This window comes from Excalfactoria chinensis, chromosome 7, assembly GCF_039878825.1.
Source record: "Excalfactoria chinensis isolate bCotChi1 chromosome 7, bCotChi1.hap2, whole genome shotgun sequence".
In the NCBI taxonomy this organism is placed as follows: Eukaryota; Metazoa; Chordata; class Aves; order Galliformes; family Phasianidae; genus Excalfactoria; species Excalfactoria chinensis.
Window position 1 is genome coordinate 19,948,190 of NC_092831.1, and position 23,605 is coordinate 19,971,794.

The following is a 23,605-nucleotide window of genomic DNA, read 5'->3' on the forward strand; positions in this document are numbered from 1 at the left end:
ATCAGGACTGCTTAGGTTGTAGGCCTCATCCTCAGTCAGTATAAAGTCCAAGGAACATGCATCAGATAAGTATCTGATTCGTAACTCTGAATCCTTCACCCAGAATTTTTGTGCACTTTGGAGACACTGTTAGATGGTTTCTTTAAATCTCTTTAAAACCACAAAATTAAACTACAAATTAACTGTAGTTGGCACAAGATATTGTAACCAAGTCCCCTGACATCTGGATAACGCAGACTGTTACCTGTTAACAACTACAACAGCACTGTGGTTGCTGATGTTAGAAAGATGTTAGTACTTGTAGTACCTTTCAAGAGGAATGTTGGGTTTCAAAGGAAGTCATATCACACTCCACAAATAACAGTTGTCCATCATTCATCCAGAAGCAAAATGTCAACAATAAATTCCAATTCCATTTAAAACGAAAGTAAATTGCTTTTGCATACACAACACCACTTAAAGTTGCAGCCTTAAAAATGAATATTTTTCTATGTATTTGCTAGTTAGCCTTACATTAAAATCTCTTGCATAATCTGCTTATATTACCCTCCTCTTATTAACACATTTAAATAATTACGTAGACTTTAGAGTTTGTTTGTTTTAATAGATAAGACTTGGAGTTCCAAATGCAAACCTTAGCATGTGTGCTATTACCCCTTGGAATTTAAATTAATTTTGCCAACTTTTGAAAGACCTAACATTATTCACATATGTTTCGTGCTACTTATATACAGAGAATTGTACACATTTGTTCATTACAGTAATCTAAAATCTCAAATTAAAAATAAAGGTTTCTCTGCAGCAACAGAAAATAACTATGTAAAAAAAAAATAAAGAAATCAATGTCTTTTCAAATATCTCAATTCCTGGGGAACATAATAATACAAAATGGAGCACAACATGTAAACAGACTGAAACATTGTATGCCATGAACAAGCACAGTCCTAGCACCTTCAGCATAGCTGGGAGAGTTCGTGCCTGAAAAGAATCCTTTATGTAGCTGTTATTAAAGCAAACATACAAACAAACAAAAAAACCCGTCAGTGACAATCCTCAGCAAAGCAGAAGTTAGGGTAGCTACTGTGTATGCCAAATACACAGTTAACACTGTGTTTCATATAGAAATCACAGTCCAAGTAATTTAGAAAAATCAGTCAGATGTTCTAATGCTCAGCAGGCAGAGTAAGCCATTTTGAGCCAGGCAGACCCACTGCCAGATGTAAGGCTAACTATTGGCTGAATGCTGACCATGTGCTTGAGCCATGCAGATCTGAAAACCCCTCCCAGAGCCAGATCTGCATTGCAGTCAAGGGAAGAACAAGATTTATTTTCCCTGTCTTCCTCACTTGTGCAGCTACATAAGCAAGAAGGAAATCCACCTGCAGCTCCTCCCCTTAATAAAACATAGCCAACAAAATCATTTAGCTAATAGTACAGTTATTGACAACTAGTGTTTTTCAAATCTTAGTAACAAAGAATGAACGCAAAGGTCAAGAATAATTATATGCTATTCTTAAGAATTTGGATCTCAAGAACAGCAGGTATTACCTTCTACGTCCTCCATTTTTCTCTCTCTTTATCTTCAGCTTTTTTCTTCCTGTAAAGACAATATGAACTCATTAGAATTCATTCTAGAAAGCTTCTATTTCTTACATTTTTGCACACTATGATGATTTGTCACATATATCTTAGCACAGCATAAGGATACACCAGCATCTCAAACAGTGTATTAATTTTCATTTTACCTCAAGTTTTCAGCTGTAATTATTACAATAGGCTTAAAACTGTTGAGAAATGGTAGTTTTCCCCTAGCAATACATGTGCACCTTTCTGTTTGATCTAAACAAAATATGTTTGCTCACACACACACAAAAGTCTATCAGAAACAAAGTATGTTGCTTTTAAGAGAGCCCTAAATTTACCCTAGAGCCTTGCATAAATCAAGCAGCATAGACATGCATTAGGCATACATTACTACAAGCAAGCTTCCTAAATGTGATCACTGACAATTTAGCATAACTGTGCTACTAACAGAATTATGAAGGTTCAGACAATCAATTCTAAAAAAAATGTGTACAAAATTACAAAGTACCACCATGTTGAAATGGCACCTAAACAAGTTATCTTTCCTTCACTGCTAGAGGCTTTATGGCTTGGTTGGTCCTTGTAATCATTCCAGAGGTGCACATCTTGTTTAATTTTTGACAGAAGATGTTAAACAAATAAAATCTTAAGAAAAATAGAGACAAAAGCAAATAGAGAAAGCAGTTTGCTGAATAACAGAGTCTAAATACATTCAGATTTAATTAGGACCCAAAGAAGGGCGAAACGATTGTGGGGGAAAAAAGTGTTTAAGAAACTGTATTAATTTCTACATCAATCCAAAATGCAGCATTATTTTCCATACTACATATCTGGCTCATATATGAAATATTCATAGGAATAAATACTTTATTGCAGAAAGCATCAATCTCATGGTCCTGAGTGAAAGTATATAAAGAGAAAGTAGTTTAAAAGTATTTTTAATCAAGCTAATTGCTAATTGTTTTGATCTCTCTCATTTCTTGGATGACAGCCCTGAGACGCAGCTCTTGAGGAATACAAGTCATGCAAAATTGTTCAAAGGTCTCTTTGTGTCCAATAGGCTTGGTTGCAATAGTTTGGTGTTATTTCCCCAGTTGCTGGAGATTATCAAGGCTCTGTCAGGATAGCAAACATGCGTGTGTGCTTTAGCTCCAGATGAACTAGGTCACATATTACTTCAAATTCACTTTTGTCATTTATTAACTATAGGAACTTAAATTGAAACAACATACATATCTGCATGCATTCTGTAACTCCCATGGGGAAAAAATGTAAAGAGAAAGGTGAAACACTATCCCAGAGCACTGCTACTAAGTCCTCCAGGGACTGCCAGCGTTTTGGGGCATCAGACAGGTGAGCTGGCACAGCCTGGAGTGGAAAAAGCCTTATAGAATTGTTGTTTATGGAGGGCACATAGAGTATCATTAATGCATACAAATGAATTACTTTTATATGTATTCAGAGAATTATTAACAATTTCTTAAATAAAGCAAATGCTATTGCATAATCAGACTACTAATTCTGATGTCTATAATCGGGTTATTTATCTCTATGTATTTTTATTTAAGTGAAGAGTATTCATGCAGCCTGTTCTGCCTGTCATTACAAGAACTGCCAAAATCTTATCAGAATTTACGTTAATACATCATCTTGTCTTTTGCAGTTCAGCAATTTAAACCCAGTGCAGAGATGAGAGCAATTGTTTCTAGTTGAAGGAGATAAGAGGAGCTTCCATGCTTGCAGAATAGCCAAGCGTTGATGTCACACCTATCCATGTTTAAATACACAATATTTCTCCAACCCAGAAAAAAAGAACTGTATGTTAAACGCCCTTTTGTTCCAAAACTCACACAAAGATTTCACTACGCAGCACTCGGGCCTTCTTATCAAAATGGCACTTGTCTCCTTTTCAATGTACAAAATTTAAATACATTTAGACCAACCACATTTGCAAAACTACCACCACAATACTATCATTTAATTTATAATAACTCCACTTGTTTCTGCTGTTTAAGAGGTGTATGAAAAACATCATTGGTTCAATGAATGAATTCCATTAGCATTACTATCCAAGAGATTAGAACACAGCCATTTCCAAGGACGTGTTTCCAATCTCTGTGTAACAATACTAAAAAACAAACAAAAAACATTGGACAAATTCAGGGGTAAGATTTGTGTACTCAAAGATTCACTCCACAATCTAAAACCACACAAAGAGCCAAATGAAAATAAATGAATAGATGGAAATGACAAGTGAAAACAAAATTTCAGCCACAGAAATATGTGACATTTGAAAATCTTTCCCACATATATTGAACCAGGTACAAATCCCCGTTCCTTTGGCTTATAAAGAAAGTACATGTTTGCAAAAGCTGCTAGGAAAAAGAAAAAGCATCTGCATGGATAACCAATGCTGCATCTGCTGTATAATATGAAAGTACTTACAATGATGTCACCACATCAGTCAGAATAGTTACAAGTGTATTAAATGGTTCGTGTTCTCTGAAGGAATTAATATGTGATCCAAAATGTGAAGCAATATCATTTATGGTAAGAACCAACCTCAAAATGCTTTGCCAGCAGAAGACTGACTGAAATCAAAAGTACAGTTTTTCATCTAAGGCCTCATACTTGTGGAGAGTTTTCATAAGGAATTGTGAATCTTGTCACCACCCTCATAGGATCACAGAATCATAGGATGATAGAATCGTAGAATCCTTAGAGTTGGAAGGGACCACCTAGCCCAACTCCCCTACAATGAACAGGGACACCACAGCTGGATCGAGTTCCTGAGGTCTGATCCAGCCTCACCTTGAAAGTCTGCAGGGATGGGGCATCCACTACATCTCTAGGAGACCTGTTCCAGTGCCTCACCACCATCTTTGCAAAAGGCTTTTTCCTTATATCCAATCTAATTCTACCCTCTTTGAGATTGCAACCATTTCCCCTTGTTCTATCACCGCAGACCCTGTTAAAGAGTCTGTCCCCTTTTTTCCCGTAGTTCCCCTTTAGTAATGGAAATGCTGCTATCAGGTCACCTTGTAGCATTCTCTTCTCCAGGCTGCACAGCCCCAGCTCTCGGACTGTCCTCAAAGGTGTGGTATTCCATCCCTAAGTATCTCTTAGTTTGTCTTTGATGCCAGTGTAGCGAGCACAGTAAATAAAGTGATTACACTGCATACTAATTGATTATATGTAGGGGAGGACAATCACAAACACAGAGTTCAGACATGATTTATCTCTGGCTGTGCAACCAGATCAGGCCACAAAACAGTCAGCTCCCTGATTGACACAAAGTGCAAAGCAAACAACAATCAGACTAATGCGGGCATGCCTCAAATTGAGGCAATTCCAGTGTAACAGAACAAGAATCTTCATAACTAACAAGCACTTTATGCCATGTACCTAGGCAGTGCTGTTGTTTATTTCACAGTACTCAAGGGCAAGAGAACAAGAAGCACTAACCGACACCCATATTAAGACTTTTATTTAGAGAGAAATAAAAGAAAAAAAGTTCAACTGTGCAATATGTTTGGGGAGAGGAAAAGAAGGTAAGAAACAGATGGGGTTAGCCATAGCACAAAGATGAGGTAGAGGTTACTGAGACACACCAGGAGGGTTACTTTGTAGGAAGACACCTCTCCTCAGAGATTAAAATACAGCTGTGCTCTGAAAGCTTCTTTCAACTTCAGTACACAACAGCAGTAAGAATGCTTTCAAACCTATTGTGTGCATCTCTACACGTTAAGGAAGTTCATTTTAGAGGCCTTACAAGGGGTTCTCATGCTTCCCCCCCCCCCCCCCAGGAAATGCAGGCTAAAGGCCAAACCACCGGGGTTGGGTTGACTGTTTCAGAGCAGTGCCCGGTACTGTGATAGAACAGGTGTGAACACGGCTGAACGGGGGACATTTTAATGCTTGTTTTGTGCCCTATGCATCACACTCAACATTAGGAACGAAAGTGGAGCAGCTCACCACAGCTGCTGCCTAGATGTGCTTTGGTGTCCAACCTGAACACACTCACCATGGGTGAGAGCTGAGCAGCTGCAGGACATTTCCACACTTTTTACACATTATCTCCAGGACAAAACCGTCACACGAAAATGAACACTCGGAACGCCCAGAACACTCCACAGCCGCTCGCGCACGCTCTAAGGGAGAGCTCGGCATCACTACAGCTCCTCCCACCACGCTACCCATTGAGAACGCCGAACCGCCCCATTAAGGCTCCCATCGCCCTGCCCCCTCGCAGCCGGCAGAGGCGGGTCGCCGTGTGCCCTTACGTGAGAGGAAGAGGTGGTGCCTGCCCGACGCCGCCAGTAACGGCTGTGCGCTGCGTCTCCACCCCTCAGCGGGCGGCGGTGAGTGCGCCAGGCCAGCGCCGGCGTGGGACCGAGCGGGGCGGAAAGGCGCCGAGCTGAACGCTGGCACGGTTATATCTTTTCTTATCGCCCTCTCATTCCTCCTCCCCGCTTTCCTTCTCCAGCCGATCCGCGCTCCTCTCTCGCTGCCGCCGTTGGTGCGGAAGGTCCCGCTCCGCGCTCGGCCCGGGGCTGGCGGCCTCGCGGGTGGGGGAGGGAAGGCGGGAAGAACGCACTAACGGCTGCCGCACGCGCCCGCCCGCGCGACCTCGCTCGTGCCGCGCGCTGCCGCCGGCCCGCTTTCCCGCCACGTGACCTTCCCCTCCCCCCCCCCCCCTTTCTTTGGGCACCATGTTGGCGGGGCGAGGACGGGCGGGCTGACAAAATGGAGGTGATACCCGCAGCTCGTAAAGCTGACAGAGCGGGCGGGAATGCCGCGCTTGAGCACGGGGCGCGTAACGGTGCTTCTCGAGTCCCTCGCGGTCGCCTTTCCCCGCGCCGTGGCGCGGCTGCCGCAATGGCGGCGGCGGGCAGGAAGCGGGAGGCTGCGGGAGGGCCGCGTTTCCGCCCCTCGGCGCTCGGCCGCCATTTCGCTGCGCTGCGGAGCGCGGGGGGAGCGCAGCCTCCATTCTGTGCCCGGGGAACGCCGAGAGCTCAGAGCCGAGTTGAGCCCGGCGTGGGGAGAATCGAAAGCCTGGCCGCTGTTCTGCCCTCCTGCGTGGCTGAGACCTGCAGCAGGCCGCTAGCGGCGCTTTTCAATCGCTCCTTTTCCGGGCAAGAGCCTTTTGAAGCTGAGAGGCCGCTCAGTGCCTCGTCCTACTCCTCGCTGGTGTTAGGCCACACGGAGCCGCGCTTCTTCTCCCCTTCCAGCCCCCCACCCCCATCTTTCTCATCCCGAGGGTGTTTGCGATGAGCACTGGGGACGTGGGGCATAGTGCAGAGCAGCAGCCCAGGTCGTTGCCGTTACCCTTTCTCCACGCCCCCAGCTGTAAACGCACATGACATCCACGGCATCCTGCCATGATCCTGGTGGGCAACACAAAGAAACAGTGCTGCACAAACCACGTTTTCTCAACTTGCATTCAAGTAACGATCAAATCCAGCCTAGGACAATGATCCACACCCTGACCGGAGGAGAACAGTGTACTGATGTCCCTGCTCTTTTTTTTCCCCTCAGAACGTTAACTTATAGCTTAAACATTTCAAAGTATGGTGACTAAAAATGGTGCAGAGATCTCTGGGCATTGTGTGACCTTCCTGGCAAGCTGCAACCTTTGTAGGACTGAGAGCAGAGAAACCAGTAACTCACACTAGTTCTGTTACTGCATTAAAAGCATAAAAGAAACCCGATCCCTTAGCAAAACAGCTAAAAATAACTGTTTTCCATGTAAGCAATTATTTTATTCCCTTGAACTGTTTGTCAGAGGGGAGCTATGATGAGTTCAAAGCACGCTTCAGTAAAGTTGGCTAGAATCTTATGCTTTTTTTTTTCTTCTTTTCCCCAGCAGATATTCCTGTTGGCATTGGGAATATACAACAAACTACCTACACACTTAAAACTGAAAATCTCTTTATTTGCTGCCTTAAGTCTTAGATTTGGCGAGATAACTCATATGCACGCCAGGTCCAACTTTGTCCATACACAAAAAACACCAGTACATCTCTGTAGTGTTCTCTGAATGGAGAAAGAAATTTCCATCTTGAGAACATCAGTTTCCCCTCTGTTATAATACTGCTTGTCTCTTCATGACAGTTCAGTCATGATTCAGTAGATCAAAATGTTCTGAATGTTTTGAAACTATTGATATTTCATTAATAACTGATTATAAAAAAAATAGTACTAATGGCTTCATAAACTTTGTGTAAGATAGGGTGGCATTGAGGCTGTACTGGGCTTTATTCCACTTCAGCTCGTGGTATAATAAAGCAATAATTTGCTTCTGCCCACTGTAGCCATGAGCTGTACGTTGGCTGGTATGGAGCCCCATTGGAACAGGTTTAACTGAAGTTAATACACATGGCTTGATTTTACTTCTTAAAACTTTAAAGTTGTTAAAACATGATACTCGTAATTTCATAGTTGGGTTCAATATTAAGATCTTAATTTAAGGCTTAGTTTGACTTTAAATGTAGAATTATATTCAGAGTGAAAATTATTGTAGCGTAACATTAATTAGGACCTACCTGCATTTCCCTATGCAATATTTGAAGGGATAATACTTTAAAAACTGAGGAGACCAACCCAAGGTTTGAAAAGTTACAATGTACCTAATTTTGTCAGCGTAGATTATTTGGAAATAGCACAAGCGTAGTTTTACAGTAGCACATTATTTAGGTAACTACTCCAGCCTGGCTACTGTAATGAGTTGCACAAAACATCTGAGGTAGTAAGAAATTCCTGCCAAAGACAGAAACGCAGCGTAGTGAGAGAAGCTGAGTAACTGAACCATCGTGGGGAAACTTGAAATAGTAAAGGTTAAGGGGAATGTGATTTCTTGTTTATTTGAACGCTTATATAGAGCTGCACTCTCAAGTTTGTCTGCTGAAGTACTTTTTGTGATGATGTGTAACTTCATTAACATTCATTGATACAAATTGGGCATGTAAGTGTAGAGTTACAGAGTCATAATGAAATATATCATTTGCAAGGAAAGTAATGCGGATGACCAGCACTTGGATTCCTGCGGATCAGCTGTTGGAATTTCTGGTTATGCAAGAATAGAATCACTAAAGGATTCTTCCACTGCTGTTAGTGGAAAATATTTTTCAGCACAGAAACTGTTCTACATCTTTCCGTTTGTAGGATGCTGGATTACTGATACAGTAGGTTACGCGTAAGATAATTTGAGTAAGAATTATTTGCAGTGTGTTATTAGCGGTGAAACAGTAAGATTTGAAATCTGGAGTTGTAGGGTTTGATTATTTAAATACTAGACCTGTTCATGATAGTTATGTAAGCCAGTATTTGACATAAGGGATTCTCTGCCTTCACTTGATAGCTCATGTTCTTTCTGCAGTAACTCCTGGGTGACATAGGCAGGATTTTTACCCTTTGAAAAGTAGTTCTTCTACTTTTACCCTTTTCCATTTCCTTTCCTGTAATGACGAAGCTGTGCACTGCAGCCAGAGAAGGCCTTGCTTGGTAAGAATTGGGGTGAGTACTGACTTTCCCAACTTGTTTTCTAGGTTTCCTAGATCTAAAAGAAAGGCTGAGTTAGAGTACCCTTCCAAAATGGCTGCAATTAAGGAAGACAGAGAGGTGGAAGATTACAAGAGAAAGGGCAGACGATCATCACAGGTGAGAGGATTGCCTTCTTAAAATTATAATGGAGTAGCTTTAAGGAGAAGAGATTTAAAAAAGGAAAAAGTAGAAGTAACTGGTTCTATCAGCATTAACTCAGTCCTTTTTTCATCCTCCTAGCAGCAGAGTAATTGTGAAATGCTGTGTAGAGTTCTAAGGGGTGGGATTTTAGGCATGGTGGGGAAGTTTTGCTTTTCTAGCTTTCTGTTGTAACAAAGCTGATCTGCTGTGTGCTCGCGACTAAAGGTGGAACTGTTTGGTGTTGACAGGAACTTGATTCTTTCTTATCTTCACAGTCTTGTTTTGAGCGGGATTGAAGGCAGGTTCTTTTTTAATAAAAATGGTTGCCTGTTAGTCACTGCAAATGAAAGTGAGGCTGTACTAAGTAAAAATAACTGTTTTCTTTTGCTTCTAGCAGAAATACCGTAGACTGAATAAGGTGCGTAGTATAGAGAAGATGGTGGGTCTGTTCTGGGAGGATGGGAGCTAGTTACTTTGGGCAGGGTGTGGAAATGGGGGGGGGGGGATCTTCAGAAAACTGTGAGATCAGCAAAGAGGGTGTTATTAATAATGCTTGTATGGCTTGTCACTGAGACATTTGTGATTGTGTTTTGTCATGTATTGCCCTTCTAACGTTACTTTTCCAGGGTACCTGAATGGTTTTGCTAGCTGAACCCACCATTCTCTGGTGCTGATATACCAGTGTCGTGTTGACAGGGGGATAGTACACCATTTAAAAAACAAACAACGAAAAAAGAAACACAATAACAGCCCGTAGTTACATTTATCCAGTAACGTGGTTACTTTGTATTGAGGAATTGTGTGTCAAGTCCTCCTGCAGAGCCCCGCAGCTGTCTGTTGCTCACGGACACAATGTATCGCAGGCCCTCAGCTGCCTGGAATGCCTGGTTATTAAGTTTCTGGAGAAAATGTTTTGCAGAGAAAGTTGTCTGCCTGCTTTCAGTCCCAGAAGGCAGCCAAGGATTGGGCTACAGTCCCACTGTGCAGCTGTAGCTGCAGATCAGCTCGTGTTAGCTGCCATGTAGAGGTGCAGGGCAGGGGACGTTGCCACGTGCAAGAGAACCTGTAGAGCCATTGCAGCTACAGAGGACTGAGTGGGCAAAGCCCAGCTGTGTGAAAGCTAGGATTCCTGTAAACTCACTCAAAAAGTAGTTCTGTATCTACAGCGCTATTGTGAAAAGCAGCCTGGGGTGTTAGCAAAGCTTAGGATTTGTGCAGGAGTCGCAGGGTGCTGCCCGTTACCATTCTTTCTTCCAAGAACGGTACAGGTAGACTGAGCCAAGTATTCATGATATCATGTAGGGTATAGGAGTGTGTAATTTGACTTTGATCATGAAAGAAGAGTGCAGAGAGGTCCAGATGCCCCAACCCCCCAAAAAAACACGAAAAACATAAAAACACCGGCTTCTTCTTGCTGCTGTCTGCCTGCAGGAGCAGCCCAGCCCCCACCCATCAGTCTGGGTGCTTGTGCTGCCGCTGCAGTGCTGGGACGTGGCTGGGTGGTGCGGCTGCGCCTGCGTGCTCCTGCTGTGCCTTGGCCCTGCCCCTCCGGCTCCATATTGAGTGGAGGAGACAGATCGCTCACAAAATGGAGGCGGCCTGTGCCGTGTGGTGCTTGGGCTTGAGGAGAAATTAGGTGGTCACGGCAGGAATGAGGGCTCCTCGCCTCCTTAGAACATAGGCATGTCTTAGATTAAGTCCTTAAACTGCTTAGGTGGAGAAAGGAAGTTTGTTTCCCGGTTGCTAGCTGCAGGCAGGCTCAGCACTACCACCCCCTCCCTGAAGGAGCTGCAAAATGGCGTTCGTTCGGGTCTGCAGCGCTGAGTGGGAGGGAGCTGTGGAAGCAGCACAGTGCTGAGGGGGAGGGGTGTCATGTTTGCTGCCCAGAAAGACTGCTATTGTAACTAGGGCATAGCGGAAGGATTGAGAAATAGCATCATGCGTGACAGAACAGCATGCTGAGAACCCGAGAGATACTTATCCCCTGTGAGAACAAAATGCTTCATCACTATGAAGTACTGCCTTCTATTTCTGTAGAGAATTCCTCTGACACAGATATATTCTGAGGATAATAATATCTGATGGAAGAGAGAAGTTAACTGCGAGTGGTTGTGTTTTTTTTTTCTCCCTATATAAGAGCTGCTGTTCATTTTAATGGAATAAAAATAAACAGAGAAGGGCTTTGATTTTTCCTTTCAGGAGTGACCTGGAGTTCTGTAGTCATTCTTTTAAGGTAGAAATGATTTGAGTTGCTATTTGACAGCTATGCGGCCTTAAGTAGTCTTAGAGATCACAATCAAGTCTGGCTTTTGGGTTTCTGGATTTGGGGAAGGCTAATTTCATCAAAATAGTACATTTAACAGAATTGATTCCTTGTATACTGAGTGTTCAAAACCCTTTAAAATCCCAGCTTTAAAATAACCAGCTAAAAATTAAGTAGGCACAAAGAAATGCAGTTAGGAACAGAAAACAGCTTCTTACTTACCCTGAAGCACCTTCTGTATGCAGTATGTTAACCCTTCAAGATTTAAAGTTTTCCTGTAATTTAAAGGGAGATTCTTTTTAAATTATACTTTTGTAGTCTAAGCCACTTAATAGAAAAGAAGTTTTAACTTTAGCCAAGAGGCCATTGTTGGCTATTTTATATAGTATTACTGTGGTCATGAAGTTGGTGCCTTAGACTAAAAGTTGTTAGTGAAAATGCTGCAGCTTGCTTTTGTGCTAAAGGAGCTACATCCCAGAAAGCTGCTCATAATTATAGGGGCAGTTTCCTGCAGTGCAGCCCAATGGCTGTAAAACAACGGACCTGTAAAGCTGCGTATAATTCTGAAATGCTGTTCTGCCAAGTATTGCTTCGTAGTTTGAATCGCTCTGTAGAGTGGTTGTGTAGCACTCAAACGAGTAAAGGTTTTTCTGACCAACTCTTGAACTACCATCCTTATTATTTAAATTGGCAGAAGCTGAAACACTTCACTTGCAGGCTTGAAGCAAGACTGCTTCAGTATAACAAGTCTGCGGCTAGTAGTTTTATGTAGTTCATCTCTGAGGATTATGCTGCTTCTAGTCAGCTTACACCACTGCAACAGAAGCAGTGTAGCCCAGTGTACGTTACGCTGTGGAGTTGAAGTCACGTGCTGGTGTAGCCAGCCAGCAGCACAGCCAGCCAGCACCTTGTTGTGAAGTGTCTTGCACTTGTATCAGATTGCAAAATAAGGCTTGAGTGTGATTACTTATTAGAAGACTCCTTTGCCTTGGGGATGAAAGTGGTAAATGATTTTTTACAAACTCCTTTCAGATGTGCAGGGCTATTTCCTGCATAACTGAAGTCCTGTGTAACACTGAAAGAAAGCAGAAACATGAAGGCACTTGTACTTACAAGCCCACTCTTTTTTTTCTTTGGAAGACTGGGCTTGAAAATCAGCATGTTTTACAACGTGGCTGATCACATGTAGGTGATACCATCAAGAGATTCACTTAAACTGAAGTTTCTTTTTAACTGTTTTTGCTAAGGTACGAGTCTTACTTGTTCTCTCCATTCTCGGTTATTCATTACTCTTTTTTCTCTAAGACAAAAGTCAATTTAAACTTAAGAGGTAAAACAAAACCACATACATACTTCTACTTCATTGCTTGTGTGTGCTCAACTAATAGTTACCCAAGGACAAAATCTGTAGTTGTAAGGAATTAACAGCTGACAAATCTTCTTTAAAATGTGTACGTTTTTAAAAGGGTTTTAATACAAATGTTCCCAAAAGAGAAGGTGTTTAATTTGAATTCTTACCCTGTTTGTTTGCTGCTATCCTAATTTTTTGATAGCTTCTTGCAGTTATGCTTCATGAAGTGTTAGAACTTCCCTTTATCTAGCAGTGCTTCATTGCTAATCCCTACAGAACAATATGCAGCTCCAATAGAGGATAGGCATAAAATGAATGCATTTCAATGGGGAAGGAAGGACGCAAGCGTGCTAACTTAGTATATTGAGATCTCTTTACCATTGTTCTCATTTGAGCATTCCTAAGTTGTTAGCTGCTGTTTTAATTAAAATCACACTTCATTAAGTGTTGAACTTAACTGTGCTGCTGTCTACAGTCATTAGAAGACGTTATGTTAATGTGTTTGACCTGTTTATAGTTATGTGCACAGTAAGTTTTAGTAATGCTGTGAAATTTTAATTCTGCTGTTTGCATTCAAAATATGTATTTTATGTTTTTATGTTTGTAGGGCCATGAGCCTAAGGAGCCAGAGCAGTTGAGAAAGCTGTTCATTGGAGGTCTGAGCTTTGAAACAACAGATGATAGCTTGAGAGAGCACTTTGAAAAATGGGGCACACTCACGGACTGTGTGGTAAAGTGTCCAAAATCAGTTTGTGCTTTTGAAAGGACGTAGGTACTTAATCTAGTACAGAAATGCAGAGTACTCCCCTGTGTTTTTAGGTGATGAGAGACCCACAAACAAAACGATCCAGAGGCTTTGGCTTTGTTACTTACTCTTGTGTGGAAGAGGTGGATGCGGCCATGAGTGCTCGACCACATAAGGTTGATGGACGTGTGGTTGAACCAAAGAGAGCGGTTTCAAGGGAGGTAAGCTGGGGTTTTTGTTGAACTTATTTCTTCCTCTCTACCTACTTAAGAGGCTCAACGTGATTTTTGGTGTTGCAGGATTCTGTAAAGCCTGGGGCGCATCTCACAGTAAAGAAAATATTTGTTGGTGGCATTAAAGAAGATACAGAAGAATATAATTTAAGGGAGTACTTTGAGAAATATGGCAAGATCGAAACGATAGAAGTCATGGAAGACAGGCAAAGTGGAAAGAAAAGAGGCTTCGCTTTTGTAACTTTTGATGATCATGATACAGTTGATAAAATCGTTGGTATGTAATTGTTTAGTGGGAAGTGACTTTAGTGGGAGAATAAAAGTGCAGCTTAACCTCCCAAAAAAGCTGTTCATTGAATATAAGATATTGGCATGATTAACTACTTGGACTGTTGTATGAAGCAAGGTAGATATAACGTTCTTTTGCAAAGTGTGGTCATGTCTTACAGTAGCTTCTTAGGAGTTGTACAGCGTAACAGCATACACTGCTTTCAGTTATTTGGAATTATTCTAACTCTGTCACCTTTCACATTTTTCTTTAGTTCAGAAATACCATACTATAAATGGTCATAACTGCGAAGTGAAAAAAGCACTCTCAAAACAAGAGATGCAGACTGCCAGCTCTCAGAGAGGTAAGTGTGGAGTTATGCAGAGTTATTGTATGTAACTGCTTTTCAATTAATGTAATTAAAGCAAAATACTTTGCAGGTCGTGGGGGTGGTTCAGGCAACTTCATGGGTCGTGGAAATTTTGGAGGTGGTGGAGGAAACTTTGGCCGAGGAGGAAACTTTGGTGGAAGAGGTAAATTATTGAGATGTTTCTAGAGTGATTTTTACTCTGGCTGTGTCTGATTTCCTGAACACATGTTAAGTATTTAAGCCAATGACCTCATATGTTCTGTTTTCCAGGAGGCTATGGGGGTGGTGGCGGTGGTGGTGGGAGCAGAGGAAGCTTTGGGGGTGGTGACGGATACAATGGATTTGGTGATGGTAAGTGTATTGCTGCATCTCCCCTCCTGACTAAACTAAAAGCAGTGACAATCAACTTTTTGGTCAACTCTAAGACATATTAAATAAAGCTACGTGTAGATCAAGTGTGTCCAGCCAGTGGCCTGCAAGCTGCACGTGGCCAGGGACAGCTAGGAATTAGCCCTGCCCCTTGCTGCTGTGCTATTGTGGCAGCAGCTCTTTGCTGCTGAGTGGTTTGGCCTGGCCTTGGGTGCACACCCATCACTCAGCAGCAGCAGAACATCAGCCTTCGACAATTCCTCATCAGTCAGTGCAGCCCAGGCAAGCAAAGTGGTCAGACACCTGCGGTTTAGGGAACATCTGTAAACTGGAATTCTTCTGATGGCTCTGTCTACTGAGTAATCTTAGGTCAGAGGAATAGAGCGGCAGGAGCAACAGCCACTTCTGCACAGAATGTGATGTGTGATGGTGAAACTTACCTTATTTTAAAAAAAGTAATGATTTTTCTTGTTGGATTAAATAGTTTGGTTAAATGATTCAACAATAATGAACACAGTGCAGGGGTAACATTGTAGGAGACTAGTGTGTGTGTTTGTATGATGTTTTAGGGTTTTTTAGTGGACCTTTTTTTACCAGTATTTTGCTTTGATTTGCTTAGTTTGTTTCTTCTTGTATTCAAAGGTGGCAACTATGGAGGTGGTCCCGGCTATGGCAGCAGAGGGGGTTATGGTGGTGGTGGAGGACCAGGATATGGAAACCCAGGTGGTGGATATGGAGGTGGAGGAGGAGGATACGATGGCTACAATGAAGGAGGAAATTTTGGAGGTGGTAAGATGCAGCTCAAATTAGCTGACCCTTTTTTCATTCAGGTCTGAGTAGTACAGTGTGGGGCTGTGTTACATAATTGAAATTCTCTTACCTCTGGATAAACTTTGATTAAATTATGCAACACTAATTTAACTGGAACTTAGTTTTCAAAAAGCAGCTGCTGTAAATGTGTGCTGGTAGAGTAGGAGAATTTCGGTTTTTGTCCTTTTGAAATGCGCTGTTGGGTATCGGTTTGAACCACGTGAATTGTGTCCTCATTTGTGAGCACGAAATGCTGTAAGTTTATGGAAGCTTTCTTTACCGTCTGGTTGTGAAATGAGGTTCCTCAATTATTTTTATAAAAGCAGTTCTTTCACCATTTTGCCTTTTGAAATAACCAGAAACCACGTTATCACGTGGCTGTTTTACAGCATTAGCAAGGGTAAACCCTTGATGGCGTGGAAGGCAAACACTAAAACATGCGTGCTTCTTTAGTAGAAATTGGGGGGGAAGAAGCAGTAAGAACATGCAAGGACCCAGTGTGAGTTTAGGAGGTTAAGCAGCAAAATCTACTGCACGCTTACCAATACCTTCTGGTGTATCTGTGCTCATTACAGTTTTATCACTTTTTACAGCAAATAAAAATTGCTCTTGGCTTGTAGTTTATGTCATGTTCAGAGCACTGAACAGTGGAAGAATGATGGTGAAAGCAGAGTATTTTTTAGTTGGGAGGCATTAAGTTTGGCCTTCCATGTTAATTTCAAATTGCTACTCAAGCCTGTATGAACCTTATTAGATAGCCTGCTGTTTTTCATCATCAGTGATACACCAACTCCTAATCTTCGGAACGCTAAAGGTTTTGCTGTCATTTGTGCATTGCAAGTAGAGATAGCTTGCTCAGTGCTTGCAGGTCTATTCTAAGTTGCTTTAAACAGCAGTTGCAATTTACGTGGAATGTTGCAGTTTTACAAACTTTGTGAATTTATTTCAGGTAATTACGGTGGCAGTGGAAACTACAATGACTTTGGTAACTACAGTGGACAGCAGCAGTCCAATTATGGTCCCATGAAGGGTGGTGGCAGCTTTGGTGGTAGAAGTTCAGGCAGTCCCTATGGTGGTAAATATATTTCTGTACCAAAAAAAAACCCCTTTGTTTAAATTTCCTTGGTATTTCTTACGTTTCAATATGCACCGGGTTTTGTTTTTTGTGCAGGTGGTTATGGATCTGGAAGTGGAAGTGGGGGCTATGGTGGTAGAAGATTCTAAAAATGCTACCAGAAAAAGGGTAGGTGTAATGCATATTTATAATGATGATGAATAATGTACAACTGTTCACTGAGAGTAATAATTTTCTTATCCTGTATTCAACAGGCTACAGTTCTTAGCAGGAGAGAGAGCGAGGAGTTGTCAGGAAAGCTGCAGGTTACTTTGAGACAGTCGTCCCAAATGCATTAGAGGAACTGTAAAATCTGCCACAGAAGGAGCGATGATCCATAGTCAGAAAAGTTACTGCAGCTTAAACAGGAAACCCTTCTTGTTCAGGACTGTCATAGCCACAGTTTGCAAAAAGTGCAGCTATTGATTAATGCAATGTAGTGTCGATTAGATGTACATTCCTGAGGTCTTTATCTGTTGTAGCTTTGTCTTTCTTTTTTCTTTTTATTTTCCCATTACATCAGGTATATTGCCCTGTAAATTGTGGTAGTGGTACCAGGAATAAACAAATTAAGGAATTTTTAACTTTTCAATATTTGTGTAGTTCAGTTCTTCCACATTTGGTACAGAGAACTCTATAACAGAAATAAAATGTAGTTTAGGGTGTTTCCTTGTTAGTAGAGAAGATTAATGCATTTCTCAATTACTATTTTGTATTAATTTAAAGTTAACAATAGAAACACCTATTGATTTGCAGTCTTAAGGGGTCTAGTCTCAGTGTATATATGTAACTGTCATTGATAAGAGTTACATAGGCATACAGAGGGAGAACATCTGTATGTTGCATTATAGTTTGTTTAGATGTATAACTAGGATTGAGTTACTCAAATTAGTGTTTGTGAATTATAGAACTAAGCTTTACCTTCAAATGAAAATTTCAAATTACTTTTTGGTTTGTGCATATTTTTTTAATTTGTAGTTCTGTATTAGTAGTAGCGCTTCAAGAAATAAGGCATGATAAATATTTTAACAAGACCAACTTTAGTCACATTCAAGCTGTCTCCAGTCTCATCTGAGATGTATAAGGGATAACTGCAGTTGCTGAAGTTCTGGGTGAAGAGAAAAAGAAACTTGCTTTTTACCTTTTTATTTATTGTAATTCCCGAGAAGTTAAGGTGGGGTGGGAATCAAGTGCCTGTTTCCTTGGGATATACAATGATTCTGTTTCAATAAAACTATACTTTGGGGAGGGTGGCTTGGAATTTTCATCCCCTTCCTTTCTCCCCTTTCCCCTCTCCCTCACACCAGACTGTGCTGTTTCAATTAAATGAGGCATCATAGTGAGAGTAATAGGTATGTTCCTAAATAACTTAATGGCTATATACTTTCTTGCATGCACCCTAGGCAATTTTCTGGACACATTCATCTGACTGGGAGCCAAGGGTAGCACAGGTGTAATCACTGACAGTCCCAGGTAATGGCGTTCCAAAAGCCCGTTCACGATGGGCTCTAAGTAGCATAGCTTTCAAGCTTTTTCCCTTACGAATATCTAAGCTCAGGTAAGAGCTTGAGGATGAAACAAAACACAATCTAGTTATATTTTACTTGACCACAGGAGGTAGAATGATAGTGTTTTACAGTTTGATTTGATGCACTGGAGTAGCAAATCTTATCAGCACATCTGGCTAGAAATTGTACTCAATTCTCATTACTGATCTCCAAATTAAGGCACTACAATCTCTGCTTTTCTCAGCTGATGTCACTTCTCTCTCAACTATTGCCAGGACAGTGCTTTCTGACAATTGAGACTCAGAAGAGTAGGGACACAGTCAATAGAAGAAATGTTCAGACACTTGACAATATGTGATATTGGAAATTACACCTGTTTCACTTCTGGGTCAATGTGCAGTATAAGGTAAATGCGATTCCAGTGTAGGAATGAATCTGCAAAGATGTATGAAATGGCTCAAGGCATAATCAGTCATATTAATATAATTTTAAGAAGTTATTAGCAAAATGAGTGTGTTGCTTGGAAAAAAAAAAAATTAAACGATGTTATTTGAACACTGTTATTGAGTGTATTTAGACTGCAGTACACTAAAAGAAGGAATCACTGTCAAGATGTTAGCCTCCAAACTGGATTTCAAAGTCTGCTTATTCTTTTCTGTGGAGTTTTAAACTATCTCTAACTTAAAAGCAAGAATTGCTGATGCAGTGAACATTTTGTTGTTGTACGTAATTTGGGCTTGTGGGGAGGGCGGGTGGGGGAAGGTTGTATTTCAATAAAGGCATTTTTTTAACCAACCCACTTGGAGTTTGAAAACACATTAACAACTAAAACATCTCACTAGGGAGTGAGCCACCCAACTGCTGACTTGCTTTGTACGTTGCTACACCTAGAAGTCGTGTAGATTTGTAACTGGGGCCTGCATCTGGTTGCAGGGACAACTGGAGAATGGGGTTGATGTCCCTTCTGAAAATGGATATGGTATTTCTAAAAGTTTTAGAATGTATTGACAGTGTTCTTTTTAACAGGGCCTCTTGTAGCTGTACTGTGACAACAATGTTAACTTTGAAAAATAGTGTCATAATAAACTTTATGAACAAGATCTGTATGCAACCTTTTAAGAGATGGAGTGTGTAAGTGACCGCTTTGTAGGTGGGTGGGGTAGCTTAGCTGTTGTTTGTGATGTGGAAAAGTGTAAGCTGTGAGGACAGTGATTAACCGGTTTTAAAGAACCTAGGATGTACTTCTTTGATCCGTACTTTGTTAAGGAGACCCATAAGACAGGAAGGACTTCAGCAGCCTTTTGAGTATGGAGAAGTCAGCATAATTAAAGAATGACAAGGCAGCAGGAGCGACAGCTTCAACTTCCAGAAAAGTGAAGGCATAAGATACTGTGCTGATAGTGAGCAGCTTTCCAAAGTCTAGTTATATCTGCTTATCACAGCTGAAATATCGAAGAAAGTCTAGCAAGAGTTCTTCACCTTTTGGAACCTCCTTGAGTGATAGCTACTTGAGTTGACTCAAAATCAATAGGTCTAGCATTTAGACCTGAAAGGAAGGGCAATGAGCATAGGTAAGGTTTGCCTTTAAAATTTTTCATGAATTAAAAAGAGTTGTCGGAGGTTTTGAAAACAAGGTAAGAGTAATTTCTTTAATTTTCAGGTTGAATGAGAAGCTGCTGCTTGACAAAATGGGGAATGTCTTGCACATCCTCTTCAATTGAAGGTTTCTGACTGGGTAAGATTGTAGTGCATAGTAAAATGTGTTTATTGCTTATTTCCTTATAAGCTTTCCTTGACTAGCCTTTTGATAGCAGGGAAAGCTATATAAAGGAGCAAGTGTTCCAAAGTATGTCATCCACTGTTCCTTGTTCTGGTTTAGGGGTGTTGGCTGACATAATTCCTATTCAAGAGTCTTCCATTCCTGGCAGGTAATGATAATGCTGTGTCAGAGATCAACAAACAAATGATAAATGATTTTAAATACGTGCTTTAATTACCATTAGGAGTGCACTGTTTTTTTTGTTTTGTTTTTTTTGGGGGAGTTGGGGGGGGAACATGTTCTTGACACCCGGTGTGATATGGAAGGGCTACAATATCTAAGCTGCTCATCACAGTCCAAAGTAGTCTTTCCTATACCGAAGCTCTAATTGACATAAAGACATTCTGCATTTATTTGATCAGTGGTTTTCCCTCCTAAAATAAACAAATGCCTTACCAGGTGAGGTTGTACTTAAACATAAAAATAGAGTTCCCTTTCAGATGTTCTTGTGCTTTCAGGGCAGGTCAGTGCAGGCTCCTCTTTTAAAGTGATACCCAGCTGAAAGCACCACAGTATAAGGATAAATAGCGATGAAATTAAACTGTGGATTTATTTATTATTCTTTGCATGTGGGTTCTTAACTCTTGGAATGTGTATTTCCTATTCTGCTGTATCCCAGGACTGTATCCCATACCTACAAAAGTCTCTGATTCAAAAAGTCCTTTGGATAGTAGTTAACTATTCGAACTTCTCTGTACCTCTTTGCATCTTTGCAGTATTTCTGCAAAGTCTGTTTCTATTTTACTGTTCGTTATGTTTAACTTACTCAGAACAAGACAAATGGACAACGTGCTGTTCAGGACTTGGCCATATTGCAGACTGATTGCAGTAGCTGCATTTGCTGTTCAGAAAGCAAACTTCATGTTGGAACACATACAAGCAGAGGTTCACTTGATGTATTTTGACAATGGTAATGTGCAAATTTCATATCATCAGGAGATACTAAATGGAAATCGCATAGTATATACTTAAATAAAATGGTGACAAATGTTCTTACTTAGTCAAGATTGAGCAAGAATTAAAACCTGCTGCAGTGACGCCACAGTCTCCTTAGTATAGTAGGTATATAGTATAGGTAGCTTGTTTAGGTGATTTGCTTGCTGTCTTAACTAGAGGTGAAAAACAGTTTTCTCTCTGCTATGCACCATTGCCCTTCTGAGCTGATGCAGTCACTCAGTGCCACAACAGGTCACTGGGGGAAGCATTCATGTGCTGAGTTAGTTCAAAGGCATTTGCTCATAAGGGGAGGGGGAAGTGTTGCAATTTTTTATTTTATTTTTTTTAAAGAAAAATCTTGGAAAAATGAATTTTTACTTATCAAAAATGTCTACCTTGCATTCCATTGCCTAATAAGCCATTCCAGTAAAGCCTTGCCCTTCCATACTGTGTTCTTCAGGGTTTTTTTGCACCAAATGTGTGCAAGAAGATATCCCTCAAGTGACTTGCATTTGGTTTTATACCACTCCTATTAGATTGATTGGCTTCCATTACTTATTATCCCATTGGTACGGTTTTTTTTTTTTTTTTTCAGAAATAAAACTTCTCAAAGGCGATCAGACCCATAAGGAATATTTGATCAGGCTTATCTTTGCCCAAGAGACACTTCCAAGAGTTAAGAATGTTATTTCATGGCTAGTTTTTTTCTTGAGCAGCTATAAATGGAGATGTACGGATGTGAAAACGAAGTTGCAAAGCATCGGTCCCTATACTGCAGTTCTGTAGAAACTTAGCAAATACCTAGAGCTGTATGTTGACTTGAAAGCAATTTGTCCTTCCAGGTAGGAAATGAGCCCAAAATGAGCCCAGGGTAACACAGATGTGATAAACTGTTTATCATTAGACAATACCAAAACGACACGACTTCTTAGCTTTGATATCCTTTGATTATTTTAATATGGGAATGCTCCTCCTCCTTCAAATATTGCTTGTGTGACGTACTGACTTTATGGTTTTGCTTTCTGTATTTAAGAGATTCACTTCTGTTCGTAGACTGTCTGCATTACAATGGACTATTCACATATCAGTCTGTGATCTCTGACAAATATTTGTATCTTGTGTGAAGCATGAAAGATCTTGAGTATCACTGAAATGCAGATATCTGATGGATGATTCTTTTTCTGCTGTGGGTGCTACAGGTTGACATCTCTGTCTAAGATTAGCTTTTTCCTCATCTAAAGTAATCCAAGTATCTCCGTAGAAGAACAGTGACCTTCATGTAGAAGATAATATCGCAAGATTGGAAACAGCGTAATATGTTAAAATAACTGGCAAAGACTTCAAGAGCAATGGTGCTAGTATGGTGATGTCTGATCCTTGTGGTTAAACAAGTTCAAAAGCATGGAAATGAAAAATTTCAGTATAGTCCATAATGGATTGAAATGTTAAAATATTTCATTTTTGTATCAAAATAAAGTGTATGTTGTCAAATGACTCACAATCTTAAATGTGTTGCCATCACTTTTGTTTAGTGCTGAGAGGAGTACGAAGTAAACTGAAGTTACTGCAATGCAGTGATGGGATCGCTGTTCCAACCAGGGTCGGCAAGTCAGAAAGTAACTTTGATTCAACTCAGGAGCTGAGCTTTAGTTTTAATGGCTTTGCAATAGAATGATGGGAGTGAGAAACAGAAGGTCTCCAGGTGGAGGCTTGTCAGTGTGTGAGGTCAGAATTGTGATGCCTGAGAATTTACATGATGTGTCAGTGTCACTGGTTGTTCCCAGGTTTGGGAGCACATCCTCTACCTTGGTTGTGATCATTAAATGAAAGGCTTGCAGCCTAATATTTTCATGTAGACTTCAATGATCTAATACAGAATATTTCTGCCTTAATGTTGTTAGGTGTTGCAAGTACAAACACCACTGTCTTCGTGATGGGGAAAGTTCAGCTTTGCAGCGAATGCATGTTGAGGTCTAAGTTATTTCAGACTGACTTTTTGCCAAGTGGAATTCAAACAAGGTTTCTACATTAACTGTGTTCTTTTTATCACACTTTATCATATTTTTCATCTTGGCAATGGAGTAAGTAACCCTGTATCACAGCAGACTCTGCAAAGGCTGTAAGAATTTTGTCTCAGACTTTTGCATTAGTGCTAAGTAAGTACCAAACAAAAATGGAGGGAAGGGGTTTATCAAGGTCTGTTTTATACCCAAATTGTGATTAAAATAGTAATCTGCATCTAGAGATGCCCTTGATAATGGGAGGGGAGGGGGGAGAGAGGGAGGAAGGGGAAGGCAAGCATCTTAACTGTTCTTGGCTGTACTGTCAGATGTACCTGTGTTAGAGCTACTGTGTATCACTGTTCAATGACAGTCCAGGGCCACAACATGATTTTTTTCCTAGTGCTTATACTTCAAAATTGCCATTCTCAGCGATGCTTTAGATCATCTTGCTTCAAATGGCACCAAAGTCTCACATTCCTCTAGTTTTGATGACTCCTAATAAGGATGTTTTCCTTCCTTGGCAGTACTGTGTTCAAAGTCAATACAGGC

General features: G+C 40.9%; 1 protein-coding gene across 23 annotated transcripts; it reads left to right on the top strand.

The window, feature by feature from the left end:
- The first annotated feature begins 5,816 nt into the window (after positions 1-5,816).
- On the top strand, positions 5,817-22,555 carry HNRNPA3 (heterogeneous nuclear ribonucleoprotein A3). Of its 23 annotated transcripts, none has more exons than XR_011904318.1 (14): positions 5,860-6,016; positions 9,132-9,243; positions 13,489-13,611; positions 13,701-13,847; positions 13,926-14,136; positions 14,402-14,491; positions 14,553-14,660; positions 14,768-14,848; positions 15,509-15,655; positions 16,626-16,751; positions 16,848-16,919; positions 18,574-18,704; positions 19,959-20,033; positions 20,178-22,555. XR_011904318.1 is itself a non-coding variant. In XM_072341884.1 (12 exons), the coding sequence occupies exons 2-11, from the start codon at positions 9,178-9,180 to the stop codon at positions 16,898-16,900; spliced, it is 1,152 nt and encodes a 383-aa protein (XP_072197985.1). In that variant the 5' UTR covers positions 5,817-5,945; positions 9,132-9,177; the 3' UTR covers positions 16,901-16,919; positions 17,006-18,096. The 23 variants fall into 23 exon arrangements, 10 of the variants coding, with proteins under 10 accessions (XP_072197985.1, XP_072197989.1, XP_072197982.1 ...); XR_011904320.1 differs by having other exon boundaries at positions 22,253-22,553; XR_011904324.1 differs by having other exon boundaries at positions 14,568-14,660; positions 22,253-22,553.
- Positions 22,556-23,605: the final 1,050 nt, after the last annotated feature.